Raw genomic sequence first — 22,150 nt, forward strand, 5'->3', positions numbered from 1 at the left:
CAAATGACAAACAATTTTTTTAAACTTTTGAATTGACAAGAAATAAATAGTTTCTTTTTAAAGTTTTGGTCAAACTGTAGCTAGGAATAATTCATTGCAGAAGGTAGTCACATCTCTTGAACTCAGTTAAACATCTTATTATGGTCAACATGAGGTTTTCCAAGGTGTTTGATTTTTCTGACTCTTAATTAATATGAAAGCTTGCTTTGGAAAATCTGTTTGGGATGTGGAAGATGAGATCATTGTGATGTTTTAGGAACTGAAGGAAGAAAGTTTGGATTACTCTAGTGAAGGTGGTTTGGAAATGAGGCTCTTGATTTTCTAAAATAAGTTATATTTCCTTGAAATTAAGGTATATAACTTTTAAGATTAAAATATTTTCTCCTATTTTGTTAATTTCTTTTAATTACTGAAGAGTCTTGAGAGATAAAATACATAAAATTAAGTCAAGGAGTGAGGAGTCTTAACTTCGAAAAAAGGTAAAGACTATAGCCAAACTGTAGGTTGTGTGGTCTTAAATTCACACCAAGAAATTTAAATATGCCAAGGAATCCATGGCACTATAGCAATTGTTATGTTCATGTTTAGTTTAGTCTAGAAAAGATACAGACATTACCCACTGCATTTGAAACTTAGCTTTATATGTGAGCACTGTTTAGACAAAAGTACATGACAAAAATTCAAATAACACAAACATTCTAATCTAGGTCCATGAATAGCTTTTAAAAATAGGTAACTTCTTTTAAGAGTCTGCAATACTTTTTGTTGTTGTTGTTAATCCTTGCCAGAGGATATATTTCCATTGATTTTTAGGGAGAGTGGAAGAGAGAGGGAAAGACAGAGAGAAGCATCGATGTAAAAGAAACACATCGATCGATCATTTGCCACCAGCATGAGCCCTGACCAGGCAGGCCCTGGGTCAGGGAGGAGTCTGCAACTGAGGTACGTGCCCTTGACTGGAATTGAACCCTGGACCCTTTGGTCCACAGGCCAACACTCTATCTACTGAGCCAAACCAGCTAGGGCGAATCTGCAATACTTGTAAGAAGAAGAAAAATAAAGTCGAAAGACAGTAGAGGATGACAAGACAGTCCTTTGAAGCTGATGACAATTTGATTATGATGATGATGGAATGGGTTGACCATGGGCAGAAAAAGTTGATAAGAAACACAGAACATCATTACTTAATGTAAAAATAACAGATTTATGGACTGTGGGAAGAACTGGCCAAAAAATAATAGAATAAGCCAAAGAAATTTTAAAAATTCATGTGATGACTAATTTCAGAGGTCAATTTTTAAACTTCAGAACTCAGAGAAAAGAGATGCTTGTTCTTTGCAGGTTTAACCAAATGGCCAAGTACCCATCTTTTTCCTTAGACATAGCATTGTACTCTACTAAATACTATGTTTAACAAGATGTTTGATTATACAACTCTTGCTAATATGAAAGACTCTCCCGGACAAGATTTTTTGCACATTTGTATAATATATGCTTTTCTAACTCTACTGGGAAAAGCCTTCATCAGTCTACTTGCCCTCTGTATAAGTTGACATAAATGCCTACTATTTTTGTCTAGTATTTAAATAACCACAGTAAAATAATGAGTTCATATGTTTGCAAACATAAGGATCAATGCATACTAAATGGACTGTGATCGTCAAAATTTTAAAGTGGTCCTTGATTCAATAAGTTAAGAAACATTTTTAAACCCTCAGAAGAGTCAGTCTATTCTATCACATAAGCCTGTCATTTAAACTTTCAAGACTTTACACATTCCCCGGGTCCGGGCGAGGCCGCGGGCCCCTGGAGCCGGGTGAGCCCTGGGCCCCGGGTCCGGGCGAGGCCGCGGGCCCCTGGAGCCGGGTGAGCCCTGGGCCCCGGGTCCGGGCGAGGCCGCGGGCCCCTGGAGCCGGGTGAGCCCTGGGCCCCGGGTCCGGGCGAGGCCGCGGGCCCCTGGAGCCGGGTGAGCCCTGGGCCCCGGGTCCGGGCGAGGCCGCGGGCCCCTGGAGCCGGGTGAGCCCTGGGCCCCGGGTCCGGGCGAGGCCGCGGGCCCCTGGAGCCGGGTGAGCCCTGGGCCCCGGGTCCGGGCGAGGCCGCGGGCCCCTGGATCCGGGTGAGCCTGGCCCCGGGTCCAGGTGAGGCCGTGGGCCCCTGGATCCGGGTGAAGCAGTGCCCCTGGGTCCAGCCGAGACCAAACCAGAAGGAGTCGAACCTGCATTACCACCATTTGTCCACCATCCAGAACTGAGGGGTCAGTGCCGACATGTACTCATAGGGAACCGGTGGACATTGATATTGGGTCTCAAAAGAACTGTTGGTCCAGAAAGAAACTCACTACAGACTGATTCATTTGCCTGTCAGCATAACTATTATTGCTCGTCGCACATTCAATTCTTATAAGTATATCTATAGTGACACATGATTTCGCTCATCTAGGGGAAATGATGAACAACATAGACTGATGAACAAGAACAGAACCAGAAACAAGGAGGCATCGATCGGACTATCGGGCCTCAGAGGGAGGATAGGGGAGGGTGGGGGGAGGGGGGAGAGATCAACCAAAGGTCTTGTGTGCATGCATATGAGCCTAACCAATGCTTAAGTTCAACAGAGGGTTGGGGCATCCAAGGGGAGGGGTGTGGGATGGGAATGGGGGGATGAGGACAAATATGTGACACCTTAATCAATAAAGAAATTAAAAAAAAATAAATAAAAAATAAAATAATAAAAAAAAAGACTTTACACATTTATAAATCTTAACAATTAACTAAAAATATTATTCATTGAAATAATATACCCACCGGTATAATCACACAGATACTAATACAATAAAATATAATAAAAAGTAATATGAGCAAAGAAATAAGGTATTTCCACAATCGATGTGACATAAGCAGAGTAAGTAAGGAATGGATGGAAATTCATGCTTGAAATGAAGCTTAAAAGAGTCAATGCTATTGAAACAAATGCACATGATCATGTGACACAATGTTGAGACGATACATGGCAGTTTAATGTCCTGAAATTAGTTTATGCACAGTTCTCTTAAATTCAACAGATAGCTTGACATAGAGCTTAGCATAATTTCAAGATGAAGACTGTAATGGATTAACAACAGAAGATGTTGAGATGGTTTTAAGATGAAGGAGAACCTGTTACTACAATGATATGACAATGAGTAGGAAAAGCACTAATTGAAGGACACACATTCTCATTACCTACGATTTCTGGAGCTTCAGTTCTAGGAGTACCAGGCTCAAGATCTGTAATGGGGACTAATCAAAAAGCAATGAAATAAACACTTGTGAAAGTCAGCAAATTAAATCTTACAAATATAATATTGTTTTAAGAGGTGTACAGCAGTTTTAAATGTTGTTGGTTTTTTTTCTGAAATTAGATACTTGTTATTTAAAAGCTCGGCCACCCTATAGCCAAGTAATTGTTCTTTTATGAGACAGTCAGTCATAGCCTAACGCAAATCTGATTAAGTATCTCAATAAAGTCAACATGACACTTGTAAGTACCTAATTCCAACTATTATAGAAGACTGCTCTTAGAAACGTGTTTAAACATTTTATTAAATACTGGAGGCCCAGTGCATGAATTCAAGCACTAGTGGGGTCCCTCGGCCTGGCCTGTGCCCTCTTGCAATCTGGGACCCCTCAGGGGGTGCCAGACTACCGGTTTTGGCCCAATTCTGGCAGGCCAGGCCAAGGGACCCCACCGGTGCACAAATCCGTGCATATAAGATCTTTGGTTAATCTCTTCTCCCCCTCCTCCTCTCCCCTTCCCTCTGAGATTCATCAGTCTGTTCCATGTTTCCATGCCTGTGTGTTGAGTGTCTGCCCCCTGGTGGTCAAATGGTTGAATGGTCGCTTAGGCTTTTATATATATAGATATATTTAGGTAACTATTCTGGCACTTGTTGGCATATCTGTGGGAGCTTTAAGAAAATAGCATGTCTAAAGAATCATATAATAAATTGCGCTTACATTTGAAAGAAGAATAAAGAATAAACAAAGTGAACTATGTTCATTTCATTGAAAACTGAAATTTGGAAACCTCAGTTTAGGCACTCAACAAATCAGGATAAGGAACATTGCCCAATAGAGCACCTCTCTGATCACAAAAATGTGGTATCCTATGATACTTGTAGGGTCAGATCCAAACTTCTGAGTCATAACTTCAAGGATTTTTCTTGTACTACTCTTATGGACCCTTCCAAACACAGCACTATCATCACCATTTAGAAGCAGGACCCCCCTTTTCCAGAAGCCTGTGCCTCTGGTTGGCCTCTGTACCCCCTTTATTCTGCCTGTTCATTTTCATGATTTTAAGACCCAACTTGTTTCTAACTCCTTACTCCTGTCCTTCACAAACTTCTCTCTCTCTTTGCTCATAGATGTTTACAGCCTCTGCAAAAAGAACAAGCTAGATTTGCACAGACACACTGCCTTGGTTCAATCTTAGAATGTTTCATATGGGGTAGGTTTTGACTTTGACTGTATCACAGATGAGAAGTAAAAACAAGCTGCCTACTGTTGTGATATCCTCACAGCTGTTAATGTGACCCTAGGGGGATGAAAGGCACTTAATGTTTGGTTCTTGAATTAAAAACGCTTGGTTCTATTTAAGACATTTTGTCTTTAATAGAAGAATATAATGCAATATGAAAAAGTAAATAAAATATCTATTAAAAGAGAAGATATTTTTGCAGGAAGCACAAGGAATTCAGCTGCCACACAGGTCTCCCCCAACCATGATTTCCTTTGTTAACTCAACAGTGGGAGCAGTAGATCATCTTGTGCCTTCACCCACAGAGGGCTCACATGGGCTATCACTCCCACCATGGGCTTCAACCCGAGGCTCCCCAAAGCTGCTAGGACCCAGCCCCTTAACCAGAAACCCACATTTACCCAATTTGGTTTGAGGTGCCTCAGTAGTTGGTGTGGTTTTAGGTTTGGGATGTGGACGACGGGTCCGTTTTGATGGCTTAGGAGCTGAAGAAAGAAAACCTTCAGTTACTATGGAGTCTATAGTTCAGAAGTTATGGATAGCATGATGCATGGCTCTCAATTTCCTAAAACTTATTAGATTTCCTTATACTTTAGGAAATGTGTCTTTGTAACTTTTTAATTTAAAAATTTCACCCCTATTAAAATAATAGTATTTCTTTTACAATTGGAAGTTCATTGGAAATAAGTCATATACTATAAAATTGTTATTAACTCAAGAAGTGAAGGATCATTTTTACGACTTTTCTGCTGAATAAAAAGGGTCAGAATCACTGCTAAAATATTATTGTGGTGGTGATACCCAAACACAAACTTTGACATTTTACTAAATAAGACCACGTAATCAACTAAAATGTCTATCAAAGAATAAATATCACATAGTTCAAAAAAAGTAGATCTTTAGATCCACAAAGAAACTCCTGGACACCATAATAGTTGTTAGAGTCAAAATAATTGCTTTTAAACCCAGCTTTAACAAAACATTGGTGAAAAAACCCACACAAAATGATAAAACAATTTCAGATGATTATATGTATAACAGATGACCTGAGTTAGGTTCATGCATGGCTCTCTGAGAAACAAGAAATAACTTGTTGTAAGAATCAAAATCTTCAATACTTTTATGATGAAGAATATAAAAGAGGAACAAGAAAGAACGACAATGCAGCTTTAAGAAGCAAAAGAACCTGTAGCTACGACGTTGATGGAATGAGTCTGACAATGGGAAGGAAAGCATTCAGGGAGGATCACCATGTGTTATTACCTTGTGTTGTCACCCAAGCCTCAGTTCTGAACGTGACTGGTTCAAAGTCTGTAGTAGAAACTGACCAAAAGCATTAAAACTAAACCAAATGATTGTTTTAAATGAAAGAAAATGCAACATTTGATTCAACGTGAATCTTACTAATATAGTTTCTAGAACTATATAGCATCTTCTAAAAACTGTTAATTTTTTTTTTTTAAATTTGGTTATACCTAAGTCAGGTACTCATTTTCTTATCCCCCCTTCTTCGATTATCTAACTAATAAGCCGAAGTGGGATGTGTGGGTATTGCTAAGAACTTATCTTTGGAAAGACACTGAGGCCGCTGCATGATGAATCCAATAGTGAATCCCTCTATTCTAAGCAAAGACAGAGCAGGCCTTGGTGCGCAAAGAAGAGTTTTCTGTCTACCGAGTCAAATCTCCACAGCTCTATCAGGTGCCCAAGGAACACCACCATGAAAGTCCATGGACTGATCTAGATCCAGAAAATCTTTGACTACCACCCTGAAGTCAGGCATTCTCTAGACTAGTATTGTGGTTAGACTTTTTCTTTTGGTGAGTCTCTATTTTTATCCGCCCTTTCTGATTTTGTTCCTCTCCATCTTCCTCCTCATCCATGGACTATGGTGATTTCAAGGCCCCACTCTCTCTTAATCTACCTTTCCCTGCTCCACACATTCCTCCTGAGATCCTGCTGCATTAGGCTGCTGGGACTCTAAACCAGGAATATGTGTTTACCTGGTTTGGACTCAGGTGTTTCAGGACCTGGTGTGGTTTTTGGTCTGAGACATGGACGGCCCTTCCGTTGTGATGGTTTGGAAACTGAAGGAAGAAATTCTTGGGTTACTACATAACTACATTATCGATGGTTCTAGATGATATTAGAGGTCAAAACATGGCTCTAGATGTTCCACAACTTGTTAGATATTTGCCTTTTTACTTTGAGATTTTTGTCATATATACTCCTTTTATATCTCCTTTTATCATAGAAAATTATTTGAAAACAAAAATACTTTAAAATTAAATAAGTAAAGATTAGTAATTATAATCAAAGTCTCATAAGACAACTTGATTGGGCAACAAAAAGGTTAAGAACTGTCCCTAAATTTTAATGGATAATAAAGGTCATACTAAGTCTGAGATTTATAATTTAATCTTTCAATTTTGGGCACATGTTTACATAACTATTAAAATAAGGACATTAAATAGAAACAAAACAACTATTAAATAGAAACAAAACAACTCAATTCTATGCAAATAGAAAAAAAGTTAGAAATGTAGACATGCAATAATGGGTCCTCTTGGCCCGATGATGGCTGTTAATGGCTTTTTCTGTCTAGATAAGAGGTAGGGGAGCCATGATATGTTTGAAAATCAGTTTTACTACAAACACTGCTTAAATAAAACAAAGACTGACATGACACAACTTCAAGTAGGTTATATGGCAAATAAATGTTCTAATGTGGTTCATGTATGACTGGTTCTATTAAAAACAATAGGTAATTTGTTTTAACAGTTTTCATAAATTTGCTTAATCTTTTCATCCTTCTAAAAAGACTTATGGACACAGACAAACAGTATGATGATTCCCAGAAGGAGGGAGATGAGTGGGGGTAGGTAAAAGAGGGTAAAGGAGGGATAAATCGTGATGGAAGGAGACTTGATTTGGGGTGGTAAACACACATTACAATGTACAGATGATGTAGTGTAGAATTGTATACCTGAAACCTATATAATTTTATTAACCAATTTCACCCCCAATAAATTCAATTAAAAACAGTTTTCATAATTTTAAGACGAATGTAAATGAATGACCATGAAGGATGACACTATTGTCACATGAAGCAAGATGAAACTCTGGATTTTACAATAATCAGGAAAAGTCTTATTGAAAACAGAGGGTATCATTACCAAATGTTGTTCCTGTGGCCTCTGGTATAAAAGTGACAGGTTCCAGGACTGTAGCAGAAACTGACCAAAAAACACAGTTAACCAAAGAGATTCTAAAATATGTGAAAAATTAGAACATTCACATTGAAACAATCTTACTTGTATATAATACTTTTATAGAAACAAAAAAAATAACTGAGAAAAAGAGTAGATTTTTTTTTTTTTTTGAAGATTTGGCCAAATTATATTCACAGCCAGGTTTAGGATTAGCCTTTGAACTAGCTTAGTATCTTAAAGCAGTCAACATGAAATTCTCCTGGGTACAGAAAACCCTACATGCATTTTCAAATATATACACAGAAAAGAAACTGTCTATTAAAAAATATGATCAACTTGTACTTCTATGGAAGCTGAACATGAATACTCACAATGTTTAAGTCCACATGGATAAATAAGTAGTTTGTAAGTTTGAAATAGATATAAAAATTAATCATTGAAGTGGACTATGTTGATCTTGCCACGAACTCATCTATGGAAATAATCTGAGTTCCCTGTCCAAACCATGGTACATAGGAGATCAGAATAAAGATAGTCACTCAGTCTGTATACTCAGCCAGATGGCCTAAGCCCAGAAAAAGGTGAGAGACAATTGATATCTCTGTATGAAGTCAAAGCTCATGATTCAGGTCCTCAAAATCCTCTTTCAACTCTGTCTATATGGACCCTTCCAAATGCAGGGTCGTCAACAGCCATGTTTTGATTATTTTGAAGTAAGAGAGTCTGTGTCAGGCAGACGAGATCACTCTCAGGGCTGACCCAACCCCTACCCTACCTACTAGTGTATGTCCAGTCCTTCTTTTGGTTCACTTTTCCCTCCATTCATTCAAATCCTGTAGTGGGTTCAAGGTCCAATTCACCTTGATCTTTTCTTTTGCAAGATCAATATCTAGTGTTTGTATCATGCAAACTTGTATTCAACTTCACTGTTTTAGAAATAAAATAGGTCTCCTACAGCTGACAAATCACCCACGATTGCCAATATCAGTCCAGGTATATAAAAGGGGCCTACAATTTGTTTATTTACTTGAACGGAATATATTGGCTTGCTAAAGAAGTTTAAGATTTGAATAAAATTTGATAGTAAGAAATATACTAAATGCATATCAAAGAATATTTTCACATGTTATTTCACACAGTCATATTCTCCTTAACACTTGGGAGAAGGAGACATTATTGACTCTGCCTCATGACCTCACACTTAGAGAAAATTAGAGCTTGGGACTGCTTTGCATCCTCACTAGGCTACTAGGGCTCATCCTTAAATCAAGGAATCACACATTTACCAGGTTTGGTCTGAGGTACTTGAGGGCTCAGTGTAGTTTTAGGCCTGAGATGTGGACGATGGGGTCTTTTTGATGCTTTGGTAGCTGAAGAAAGAAAAGACTTGTGTTACTCTAGGTCTAATGGCTTTTGACACGAAGGGGAGGTTTTTCCAAAACCTGTTAGATTTCCTAAACTTGCAGGAAGTTGTCTGTAGTTTAAAATTTTTACTCATTTTATACCAATGTGTCTTCTTATTGTCATTGAGGGTACTTTGGGGGCAACCTCATCACACATTCAAGTCATGAAAATTAGCACTTATAATCAGATACTCAGAGTATTTTCTCACTGGGAAAAAATGATTGAGAAGGAGTGCTCAACTCTGATTCAAGAGGAGGGGAAGTTAGGGTCATACTGAGGAAGAGGTGTGTAATTTAAAATTTCAGATTTGGGCAATTCCTTATTTGTCAAATTAGTAACAAAATACATCAGTACTTCAAGTACCAAGAAAGAAAAAACAAATAACATGCAAATAGTTTTAAACAAAATCTAGAAACTTAGATGCCCAAGGGAACATTGGAGTAGCTATTATTGAAAATCAGCCTAGTTAAGAAATAGATCCAAATTTGTTTTAAACTCAGCTTTAACACAGAACACTGTTCAGAGAAGCACAAGATAACATGAGTTTCAAAGGCACCACATGACAGGTTCATGATTTGGACTAAGCTCATGCCTGCTCTCGTAAAAACAACAGGAAACTTGTTTTTAAGAGGCTTCAGCATTCTTCAGATGAAGGAAGTGCTTGAATGGCAATGGAGGAGGATGCAGGCTGTCTCATGAACAAGGAGTGCTATGGGAATGGAGAATGAGTGGACTGTACGATGAACAGCAAAAGCACTAGGCGAATGGCAGAGGCATTACCTAATGTTGTCCCAGAGGTCTCAGTTGTAAAAGTAACAGGTCCGAGGTCTGTAATAGGAACTGAAGTAATAGAAATAAAAAAGGTTTCAAGAGCTACATTACTTCAAAATGAATTTGCCAGTGTCCTATCACTTTTAAAATAATTTTAAAAAATTCTGGATGAAGGTAGTTATGGACTGAATTATGTCTTCCTAAGATTCACATGAAGCCTTAACTCCCAATGTGACTGTATTTGGAGATGGGGCCTTTAAAAAAGCAATTAATGGTAATTGGTGGGTGAGACCCCAACCCAATAGGACTAAAGTACTTATAAGAAGAGGGAGAGAGATGAAGAGAATTTGTGCAAGGACAAAGGGAGAGAAAAGACCATGCAAGGACATAGCAAGATGGTGGTCATCTGCAAGCCAAGGGGAGAGACCTTAGGAGAAATCAAACCTGCTGACACCTTGATCTTAGCAATCTAGGCTGCAGAGTTGTAAGAAACAGATTTCTGTTGTTTAAGCCACCCAGTCTGTAGTGTTTTGCTACGGTGCTTTAGCAAACGAATACAAAGAGAAATCACTTCCTTTGTCCTGATTTGGCCAAACTATAGTTCTCAACATTTTCATCTCGGGAGCTAGTCATCACTTTTGGTCACTGTTCAGCACCCGTTACTTCTCATACAGGGACAACGCAATTCAGTGAGGAAAGAAGACATGTCTGATGCCCATGAGAACAACATCAGCCTCCTCCAACTTTCACGGTGTCATCCAAATGCAGAATCACCAACAAAAATACCCTGGCTGATAGAAGAAGCAAGATCTCTTCCCCCACTGTTGGCCTCTACACATACCCTATTCTTTTCATCTTTGTTCTCTCTCACCTTTGCATTTGTGTAAATTCCGATGTGACATCAAGGTCCAAACTCTATCCCTACTCTACGGAAGCCCAAATGGATTTTCATTTCTTCAAGACTTTATATGATGTATCTAACACTTAATGTTTATGTGTCCAAGAAAAATCTTGAATTTGTGCAAACACCCTGCCTTCTTCTCATTCTCTGGGCTTTTCATGCAGGAAAAGTTTTTCTGCTCAATTAGCCTTCAGACTGAGAAGTAAAATGTGTCTCTATTACTCAGACTTAGAGGGAAGACTATGTCTCTTCCAAACATAAACTCCTTGCCAACCCTGAAGGAGGAAGGACTTCATGATTCCCTCTCCAGGGGGTATCTGAGTTTACATTCTCCATCAGTGACTGGCTCCTAGGCTCTTTAAACCAAGACCCTGATTTTATCTGGTGTAGCTTCAGGTGCATCTGGACATGGAGTGGTCTTAAGTTTGTGCTGTGAATGACATGTCCATTGGGAAGTTTTGGGACGTGAAAAAATATAATGTTCAGTTACTTTAAAGTTTATGGTTGTAAAAAAAATCTTGAAGTTTTCCGAACCTTGATAGATTTTCTTGAGTTTCAGGAAATGGATCTTTCTAGTATAAAAAAAATTCTCCTACTATGTTACTGTATCTTCTTTTGTTATTAAAGATGGGTGTGTGCAAAATTGACATAAAAATGAAGTTCAGGGAATCAGATTGGTATTTTTCACATTATCTTAAAGTTCCCTGACTACATTTAAAATGTTAAGAATAATTTCTTTTTAAAAAAATATGTATTTTTATTGGTTTCAGAGAGGAAGGGTGAGGGATAGAAACATCAATGATGAGAATTATTGATTGGCTGTCTCTTGCACGCCCCTTACTGGGGATCGAGCCCGCAACCTGGGCATGTGCCCTTGACCAGAATAGAACCTAGGAGTCTTCAGGGTGCAGGCCAATGCTCTATCCACTGAGCCAAACCAGCTAGGGCAAGAATCATTTCTAAATTATGGTGGAGAGTAAGGGAGAGTCAGATGAACCATAAGGATGGAACTTGCCATTTAAACTTATCAGCCTTGATCACATTATCTGTTATACAATTCACTAAAAACATACTACCCAAATGTTAACAAAACAATAAAAAAAAACAGGCAGATAAAAAGGTATATGTACAAAGAATGTATAATGAAACTTTCCTAATCCTTGTTAGCATAGACCAAGATCAGGCATATATGTAATTTACCTTAACAGAGCACTCTGGTTAATCTAAAAATGTAAGGTGGCATGAAAAAATGTTAAAGTACTGTACAGGGCAAGAAGCTATCCCAAAGTAGATTTAGGCATGGCTCTCTTAAGAACAAGAGGTAACTTGTTCAGCTCATAAGTTGAAGAATTTAGTTGAATGGCAACAAAGTGGAACAGGTTTGACAATGAGCAAAGAAAGCACTTGCTGAAGGTCAGAAAGTGGCATTACCAAATGCTGTCCCTGGAGCCTCTTTTATAGGAGTAAATGGTTCAAGGACTAGAGTAGGAGCTGACCAAAAAGAATAACAATAAAACAATGAAATGGTAAACATTTATATAATCTCAGAACATTCACTTCAAAAAGAATTGTACCAAAGTAATCATGTGTCTAGAGTACAAAGCAAACACTACCAACCCTCTGAGCTGAGGGATATGGCATCTCTGCACTCAGGTACCAATGTGTCACTCTGAGACCATCTTTGTACTCAGATAACTATCCCCATGAAGTGCCCCTGAAGATTCTCACTCACTTTGATGATCCTAGTCTAAGTAATGCACCAAAGTAGACCATACGTATCTTGCTGAAAACTCATCTTTGAAAGAGACCACCAGGATACTTAAGAGAGCAGCATAAGGGGCATCCATTCAGTCTGAGGTAGCAGAGTATCTATCCTTCTGTCCAGTGCTTAGGGGAAGCTGGACCATAGAAGGATACTGATGATTCTTATGAAATCCAAACTCCCAAAGCCAACATTCAAAATTCCTTTTCAACTGGCCCAATGGGCTCATTTATCTGCTGCAATCTCAATGAAATGCTCCAATCAATACTTAGAAGCCTTTGCCTCCTCTCACTGGCTTCTACACATGTCCTTCCTTTCTGTACTTCTTCATCCGCTTCCCCCCAAAACTATGCCTCCTACACCAAATCTTGTCCATGGCTTGTTTTCAAACAGCCCATGAGAGCAAAAAATTATTTTTCTACCCTATTTTACGTTGTGGGAAAAAAAGAAAAAAATAGGCAACAAAGACTATATGGCTCCCAAAGCTCCCAAGTATTTACTATCTAGCCTTTCGAAAAAAATGTTTGCTAACTCTGGCCCAAGATCCTTACTATGACTTTTTAAAAATGTTGTTTTTATTGATTTTTTTTTTTATTTTAGAGAGAGAGGAAGAGGGATAGAGAGTTAGAAACATAGATGAGAGAGAAACATCATCGATTAGATGCCTCCTGCACACCCCTGGGGAATTGAGCCCCCAACCCAGGCATGTGCTCCGACTGGGAATCAAACCAGTGGCTTCTTGGTTTCCTGATTGATGCTCATCCACTGACCCACACTGGCCAGGTGATCCTTACTATGATTTACACAACCTTTATAGTTACCAAGAAATAACTTCCAATTTGCCCAAACATAAGTTGTTCTGTAGTTGTTTCAGTCCATGATACAATCTCAATATTTAAAGGATGAATAGAATCAAATAAGAAGTCAAATAGACATTTAGAAGATTCAGATTCACAATGTATAGGGAATCTGGCTACCACCTAAGACCTCTCCAACCGTGTTCTCAAGCCTACTGTGGAGTGGAAGCAGCTGCTGACCCGGACTGGTCCCTTCCCTTTCTCTGGGCCCCACGGGGATGGGCTGCCAGGACTCCTTATCCAGGATCTACACATTTACCTAGTTCGGTCTGAGGAGCTTCAGGACTTGGTGTGGTTTTAGGTTTGGGACGTGGACGGCGAGTTCGTTCAGGCATTTTGGGAGCTAAAGGAAGAAAATCTCTGGTTAATAGAGTGTTTTTGTTCCAGAATTTGTAAATAGGATTATGCTTGTTATAGTTGGCCTCCTTAAAACAAATGAGTTGTTTTAATACTCTTCAGAATATTAAGAAGTAATTGAATGACAATGGAGGATGACACAGAAGTCCTGTGAAGCAGGAAGATCCATGGTTGGGAGGGTGATGAAATGGGTTGAAATGAGCAGGAAAAGCAGATGCTGGTGAACATAATGTGTCATTACCTAGTGTTGTTCCAGGAGCCTCGGTTCTAGGAATACCTGGTTCAAAGATTGTGGCAGGAACTGATCAAAAACAATAAGAGAAACCAAAGAGATTTTTTGTGAATTAATGAAGTGTCAGAAAATTCATCTTGCCAGTAAAAATAATGCTTCTATGGGAAGGGGAAGGGGGGGAGGGAAAAGATGGATTACACAAAAGCTTTAACACCAAGAGGCAGGAACTATGGGGGTGGGAGATGAAGTGGGGTGGGGAGTAGGGGGTTACCCTGGAGTCTATCTACCACACATACAACAGAGAGCCCTAAAGGAAGCTGAGACTATACTCACTAAGAGACTAATCGTAGTGAAAACAATGGCACGTAATATAATTAAGATGAGGAACAACCTCTCAGTTTGTGGTATCATATTAAGCCAGGCATCTTCAGTTCTAACAAAAGCCCATTGGATCGAATTTAAGCTCTAGAGTAGATATCCCAGACTCCCTTTACATATATATGTGTGTGTGTGTGTGTGTGTGTGTGTGTGTGTGTGTATATATATATATATATATATATATATATATATATATATATATAATAAAATTGATTTCAGAGAGGAAAGGGGAGGAAGAGAGAGATAGAAACATCAATGATGAAAGAGAATCATTGATTGGCTGCCTCCTGCATGCCCCCTACTGGGGATAGAGCCCACAACCTGGGCATGTGCTCTTGACTGGAATCAAACCCAGGACCCTTCAGTCCGCAGGCGAAAGCTCTATCCACTGAGTCAAACTGGCTAGGGCCAGACTCCCCCTTAATTCATCCCATGAGCCTATTTAACAGGAGGGCATCAACAAGTCATCCTCTGTTTGGTATGCCAGCTTCAACACATCCCCTGCTTGTCTTCCATTAGTCCAAATTCTGTATTGATTTCTTTCTAATTATCCTGGATTTTTTCTGTTCCAAATACTTATCACACTCCTAGCATACAGTAATTGCACCATTTGAGAAGTTTACATTCACATAAACATGCTGCCTTATGTTATTTTCTACTGGTTTATGCAGGAACAGCTTTTGTTTACAACTATAGTACAAACTGACTGGGGAAATAAAACATACTTCCTACTTCTGATGTAGCTCACAGTTGCTAATATGGTTATGGGGGTTTAGAAGGGATTAATGAAAGTAGTTGAATTGATTGTATAGGCTCATACTTTACTGAGCAAACTTTAACATGAATGGACTCCAATAGCAAAAGGTACATTGATGGAGAAGATTCCCACACAGGAGGCATGGGGTACTCAGGTCATGTCCTCCTAACCAGTAGCTTTTTTTAAAAAATATATTTTATTGATTTTTTACAGAGAGGAAGGGAGAGAGATAGAGAGTTAGAAACATCGATGAGAGAGATACATCGATCAGCTGTCTCCTGCACAACCCCTACTGGGGATGTGCCCGCAACCAAGGTACATGCCCTTGACCGGAATCGAACCCGGGACCTTTCAGTCCGCAGGCCGACGCTCTATCCACTGAGCCAAACCGGTTTCGGCCTAACCAGTAGCTTTTACTCCTAATAGATATTTGGACATGTACCAATTAGTGCATAGAATTTAGGGTTCCAACTTGGGTGGACTGCTGGGATTCCTTAAATGAGAAACCATATATTTACCCAGTGGAATCTGAGGTACTTCTGGATGGGGTGTGGTTTTTTTAGGTTTGGGATGTGGACGACGGGGTCTCTTTGTTGTTGTTGGAGCTGAAGGAAGAAAAATTCATATTAATATAGTGCTGATGGCTCCATAAGCTCTGAATAGGATGATATAACGTGGCTCTAAGCTTTCTAAAACTTGTCAGAATTTCTTTAAGTGGAGTGGAGAAAACTTTTACTTTGGTTTGAAATTTTCTCCTTTAGTATATTAATAGGTTTTCATTTATAATTAAGAGTTCTCCAGAGATTAAAAATTATATTATAATCATGTTTAAAAAATAAAGATGACAAACTCTCATTTTCTTGAAATGCTCTTAATCCAAAACTGATTACAAATCACTGCTAAACTATGATGGTGTGAGAGTTCAAACCACCCTATATTCACTTATAATAATTTAAAGTGATTAGGCTTGGACAAATTTTCCACTTGGTAATTTACTAGACTATAGTATACAAAATTTGCTGAAACATCAACAAAGTAAAAAAAAAAGTTATGTAGAACTTGAATGTAGAAAGTGAGATACTTAGAGAAACTTCATGGTATTACAATTGATACTGTACTGGTGGTCTCAATAAGGGATATAGGATATATAGATAATCACATTTGGACCTCAGCTCTAACAAACAGTACTATTTAAACAGAGATGCAATTTCAAGCTGGGATATGGAGAAGACATCTGTCCTGAATTAAGTCCATGCCCATTTCTGTTAGAAAGAAAGCTGTTTAGATTTTAAGATGAATACTGTAACAGGATGACCCATTTTGATGTCATCGTCTATAAGTTTGACAATGAATATGAAAAGGCTCTTGCTGAAGGACATAAAGAATCGTTACCTAAAGATGTCCCAGGAGTGACAGGTTCAATGCCTGTAGCAAGAAATGATCAAAAGTACTTTTAAAAAGAAACGTTAAACACTGGAGAAGAGTTGTCAAGTTCTCTTGAAAATGAACTTGGTCAGAATCACAGAGAAAAATGTAACTCAGTGGTCAGAGAAGTAAGTAAATACACAGGCACCAAGAAGATACCAAGCCTGTCAGGGAGTCACAGGTACTGGCTAGGCCTTCACCCTTAAGGGTCACAGAGGTAATTAGGTGGCAATTTAAACGGCCACCCCAGTACCACATCCAGGGAGGCCCCACAGGCACCCGGAGCCATATATTTACCTAGTGCGGTCGCAGGTGCCTCTGGGCTCGGCGTGGTTTCATGTTTGGGATGTTTTGGAAGTTTTGGACGTTTTGAAGGTTTGGGACGCCGAGGACGTGTTCTTGGTTGTGTTGATGTTTTTGGAGCTGAAGAAAGGAAACCGGTCAATATCAAATAACTCCAGAAACTAAAAAAGGATTTATACATGGCTCTAGGTTTTCTAAAATTTTGCTAGATTTCCTTGAGTCTTGAGAAAATTTCCTCTTTATTTCAAAAAATTTCTCTGTCATCCATATGCAAAACATACTTTTTTTTTGGGGGGGGGGGTGTCTCCTAACATTTATTTTGAAAAACTCTGTATAACATTATTTGAATAACCTGAAAGCATTATTGTTATTGTTGGGGTCAGATTTTCAGCGATGACCCTGACGACGGGACGTCAGAGCGCAGCATGTACTTGTCAGGTTAGAGAGGGACCCCGGCTCACCAGCTTCTGGGGGACTTTACTTAGATACTACTTCAGTTAGGCATACATCCCATGAAACATGATTGGGAAAAGCACATTTCATTACTTAAAATCCTTGGTAGACAAAAAAGGTGCCCTGCATATTTTAAAACAACTTTCTGTTGATGTACACAGAGTTATAAATGATGTTTATGGGGCAGAATTGTATTTGAAATTTAGCTTAGTCACCGAACACTGAGCAGACTCACAGGCTCTGTAAAGTATTAGTAAAGCTGGATAGAATGGGAGATAGATGCTTTGCATTAGCTGCAAACAGGCTTATATTCTAACCAAGTAACTTGTTTTAGACATCTTCAATACAAAGTGAAAGATCTAAGTGGAATGACAAGAGAGGATGATGAGAAAAATCGTAGGAAAGAGAAAAGCCCCTGACCAACACAGTAATGGAATAGGCTAGACAATGAGCAGAAAATGCACTTATTTAAGACGTAGAAGGTCATTACCTAATGTTGTCCAGGGAGCCTCAGTTCTCAGAGTTTCAGGTTCAATGTCTGTGGCAGGAACTGACCAAAAGCAATACAATGAGCAATGGAGATTAAGAAACATAGGGAAAAATTTACCTTGAAAATAAATCTTCTTAGCTCTGTAATGTTTAAAAAGCAGTGCTGAACTCTGGAAAAATAGTATTTGTTCTCTAATAACTGACAGTACTCTGGTATCCATTTATCTCACAAGATAGTCATACTCTTTGCACTTATGAGGCCAATGAAAAGCTTTCTTTTTTCCCTGTGTTTAATTATCTGATTCCAACTATACTGGAAACTTGCCCCCCGCCCCCAATCAGATAATTAGTTGTCTGATATCTATTTAATTTTAAATTACTCTGAAAATTTATTATAAAAACCTCTGTTTGTATCTGAAACCCTTTTACCATCATTATTAATATATGTTTTGAGGAACATTGGTAGTGAGGAGAATTTTTAAAAATCTTAGTCAGTCTGTTTATCGGAGATCTGTGGCAGTTATACAAAAGATAAACTTTTGCCTTTCTCCAGAATAAATGTGATACACTTTCTTACTGTTTCTTATTTATTCATTTATTTCAAATGGATAATTAGGAGATAATTATTCAAGTGAGAAACAGAGATGATTAAGAAAAAACTCTGAAAAGCAATACTTCAATTTTTTGTCTGGATAAACAGAATACCTAGAATTCTGTAATGATTACATTATGCATAGAGATGAAGATTTAGTAACTCTCTAATTTTAAATTCTATAATGATTAAATTATACATAGATATAAAATTAAGATTTATTAACTCTCTAGTTTTAAATTAGTCTATATTTTTCATTAAATTCAGAAGATTAAATGGAACATTAAAACATTTTTATCACTAAAAACCCCGTAAGCAATTATATGAAGATTGCTTTTTATTGACTGTTCAAGGCACATAGCACTGAGTTGGGTTAAGCCACATCTGAGAACATTTTCTGAACGAATGGAAACATGGCAGACAGAAGAGAGGGAGAAAGCGAGAACAACAGGATGAAAACCATATTCAAAACTGACTGCCTTCAAACAAAAAAGGGGAATCCTTATTTTGTTTGGAATTCAGCATCACAAGCTGAATTTTTCAACAGAAAATGGACATTCATTCAAGTTGTGTTTGAATAGTATGGAATCAAGGAGGCAAGAGATTTGTCGAGAAGGAAATAATTATGTATTGCGTCAAGCCCCAACCAGCTTTTTCATTGATCCCCTCCCACATTTATAAATTATACACATAAAAACAGAGATCTCAACAATTTCCTGGTTTAAAGGATGGATGGAGAGAGCCCCTGTGACTCCTGACAGCATCAAGTGCTGGAAGCAATGTGAATGCCTCCGAAGGTGACCCAAGGAAGAGTAACATTCAGGGGTTGTAAGCTGAGCAGCAGATGCCAGATGGCCTCGCAATGTTAAAAAGGTCCCTAACAACGTTGGAAATGAATGAAAAGGATGGTGAATAACCGTTTACACGAGATTCAGATTCAGCAAGCTCGGAGAAACACTGACCAAGAAGGAAGTCATCCATCATTACCTAAGGTTATGGAGGGAGCTCCGGCCTCCGATGTAACAACAGGCTCAAAGCCTGCATCACAAAAACACACAGATAAAAATAATAAAAGCAGTAAGTCTAAACTTGTAGGTGATCACTGATGCTTATTTCAGAGGCTAGAGAACCTGATATAAATTCAAAAGTGATATAAATTGTCTTCTTGATAGGCTTAATGAGAGATGTTCTTAGTAAGTTAGAATTTTATACTAATGGGAATCTTAGGAGAAATTTTCAATTGCAAAACAGTTGAATTTTCAGAACTGTTATATAAATATCTCCTTATTTGGTAGGAAATCGCTTAGTAAATAGTTACTGTTTAAAATGTCAATAAGGTATTTGAGAGGAGGCCAAGCTCTGATTATGTGCCCGTAAAGGAAGAACGCAGTGCCAGCCTCCCGACTGCTGCCTGGCAGTGGCTGCTCACAGCGCTTTCAGAAATGGTCCAGATACAGAAAACCAGGCTTCCATTCGTAACAAACCCACATTCAGAAAACAACGCCTAAAAATTCCTTAACATGTTAAGCGCCATGTCAGTCACCGGTGACTGAAATGGAAAGGAAGGCAAAACAGGCTTGGTGCTTAATGTGTTAAGAAAACAGTATCTGTCAGTATCAGTTGTAAAATATACTAATTTTCCACACATTGATTTGTTCATTTAACACCTAAAACATTAGTGTGACTACTTTGAGACAACAAGGAACAAAATCATGGTACGCGGGTTTCTATGTTTTATGTGATATAACAAACTGTAAACATTTTCAGCAACATTCCCAAAGAAAGAGCTTCTTAAACTAAAGCACTGGAATTTGTGTTTACCGGATTTAGTTGATGGCATATCTGGCTTTGCTGTGGTTTGGGGTTTAGGAAGTAATTGCTTTGGTGGTTTTGAATCTGAAGGAAAAAAAGGTGCTATAATTAGTGTCACGGGAGAGCTGTGAATGTCAAGATTAATGTTACTTACACAAATTTTTCCTAGTTATAAATCAAGGCACTGAAAGTAGTGGTTACCAGGCTGGGTTTGAGGTACGTCTGGTCTGTGTGTGGTTTTAGGTCTTTTGGATGGTTTTGATGCTAAAGAAAAAGGCATTAAAATTAGCGAAATGGTCATGGCTGTAACTGTCAAAATTAAGGACACATATGCTTGAGCATATTTAAGGACAAATTACCATATAATTTCAGTGAGCATACAGCAAAATTAGCTCCTAGGTTGTGGAAAGAATGGGAAATACGTCCAAAAGAAAAAACTCTTCAGGAAATGCTAAAATGTGTCTTTGAGCAAAAATAATGAGAACTGTAATAAGACTTCTTTTCTACATAAGTAATTTCAAACATGATAAGTATAATAGTTCTGTTTCTTAATTGATTTTTTTCAGTATAAAAATAATATGGTAGAAATTTGAAACTTGCTTAGTAGGGGAACCTGAGAAATAATCTTTAACACTTGAAATTATATACAATGTTACATGGCTACTGATTTCTGGAATTTTCTAAAGTAGCAACAGATTTATTGTGAATGATGATAACTTACAATGAACTAATGATCATCAACAGCATTAGTACTAAAAACAATAAAACCAGCTTGGGACATCTAATGTTCTCAAGTTAGAGACCATCCTATTTTTATATTAGATCCTAGACCAAGGATAGTATGTGTCCTTCTAGTTATCAAAACATACTCAAAATTTTTCTTCAAAGAAACAAAAAAGCTGAAGAAGCCATTATTTCATGCAGCTTTTAAGAAGAAAGAATGTCATACAAGTTGAATGAGTAAATCAATGAAATGATAATGAGGGCACTGAAATGAAATGTTGCCATTTGTCAAGTTCAGGATGAGCACAGAAGCCTCTGTCTGGGAGGGTAGATGGTCTTTTCAACACAAGGACACGTGGGATGGAAAGACAGAGGGTTAGTGAAAAACCAGGAAGTTGTGTAAGGCCACAGAGCTTCCTTAAACAAGCACACAGGATCCTTCTAGAAGTCTCCTATCTTCAGGTTCTTCAGACCCAGATAGGAAACGGAGGGGACGCATGGAATGAAACTGTGGTGATCTGGCAGAAATGCAGTCATGCCTGGGTGGAAAGTAGGAAAAGCAAAAGTGACAACGTGAGAGCAGTTGGGGAGAGCAGAATTACCGACTGTGGGCACCCAGAGCTCCGGTTGTACCGTAGCAGGTTGCAGCGCTATAGAAGTGAAAGATCAAAAAGCATAATTACATCAAGAAGCAGCATCCTGAGGAAGGAAACATTACTCCTCAATCTTTACTTAACCTGTGTGCTCATTTTGGATGCGATTCTACCTTTTATTTCCCCCTTTCCCTCCTCTTTTCCCTATTGCTTTGCCACAGCTCATCTGCCATGAATATGCATCCTCCATAACATGTTAGGGTGCTCTACTTTAATAATACACTTAGTGAGTCAGCTTACTGCTGTGTGTAACTGTAAATGAAAATATAAATATGTATATTCATGTAACATGAATATGGAAGGTTAGTATAGATACTTAAATATAAACATCAACTATAGTGGTTCCTAAAGTCCATCAACTTAGGTAGGAGGTAGCTACTATATCAGAAGCTATCATATTCCACTTTCTGTGTTAATTGAAACCCTCAACATCACATTTACCGGGTTTGGACTTGGGCACATCTGGACTACGTGTGGTTTTAGGGCGGGGGCGACGACCTGGTCGTTTGGTCTTTGGTGGAGCTGAAGAAAGAAAATTAGCTAGTTAATAC

The 22,150-nt window shown here is 38.5% G+C and overlaps 1 protein-coding gene across 31 annotated transcripts in view; it reads right to left on the minus strand.

Annotated features, from left to right (window-relative positions):
- ABI3BP (ABI family member 3 binding protein) overlaps positions 1-22,150 on the minus strand; it is a 245,497-nt gene that overhangs the window by 81,135 nt on the left and 142,212 nt on the right. For 14 of the 31 annotated variants that reach the window (XM_079766383.1, XM_079766388.1, XM_079766364.1 and 11 more), the window contains 18 exons: positions 22,041-22,121; positions 21,549-21,596; positions 20,425-20,487; positions 20,233-20,307; positions 19,399-19,449; positions 17,821-17,880; positions 16,872-16,997; positions 16,542-16,574; positions 15,668-15,754; positions 14,024-14,083; positions 13,685-13,768; positions 9,915-9,974; positions 9,017-9,100; positions 7,695-7,754; positions 6,522-6,605; positions 5,782-5,841; positions 4,920-5,003; positions 3,222-3,278 (listed from right to left, as the gene is read on the minus strand). The exons of 1 other annotated variant lie outside the window; for it this stretch is intronic. In XM_079766383.1, the coding sequence (XP_079622509.1) occupies positions 3,222-3,278; positions 4,920-5,003; positions 5,782-5,841; positions 6,522-6,605; positions 7,695-7,754; positions 9,017-9,100; positions 9,915-9,974; positions 13,685-13,768; positions 14,024-14,083; positions 15,668-15,754; positions 16,542-16,574; positions 16,872-16,997; positions 17,821-17,880; positions 19,399-19,449; positions 20,233-20,307; positions 20,425-20,487; positions 21,549-21,596; positions 22,041-22,121 (1,257 nt within the window). The remainder of the gene's footprint in view (positions 1-3,221; positions 3,279-4,919; positions 5,004-5,781; positions 5,842-6,521; positions 6,606-7,694; positions 7,755-9,016; positions 9,101-9,914; positions 9,975-13,684; positions 13,769-14,023; positions 14,084-15,667; positions 15,755-16,541; positions 16,575-16,871; positions 16,998-17,820; positions 17,881-19,398; positions 19,450-20,232; positions 20,308-20,424; positions 20,488-21,548; positions 21,597-22,040; positions 22,122-22,150) is intronic. 16 more of the 31 variants (XM_079766380.1, XM_079766378.1, XM_079766382.1 and 13 more) reach the window with 12 other exon arrangements.

This window comes from Cnephaeus nilssonii, assembly GCF_951640355.1.
Source record: "Cnephaeus nilssonii genome assembly, chromosome: 3".
Taxonomy (NCBI): Eukaryota; Metazoa; Chordata; class Mammalia; order Chiroptera; family Vespertilionidae; genus Cnephaeus; species Cnephaeus nilssonii.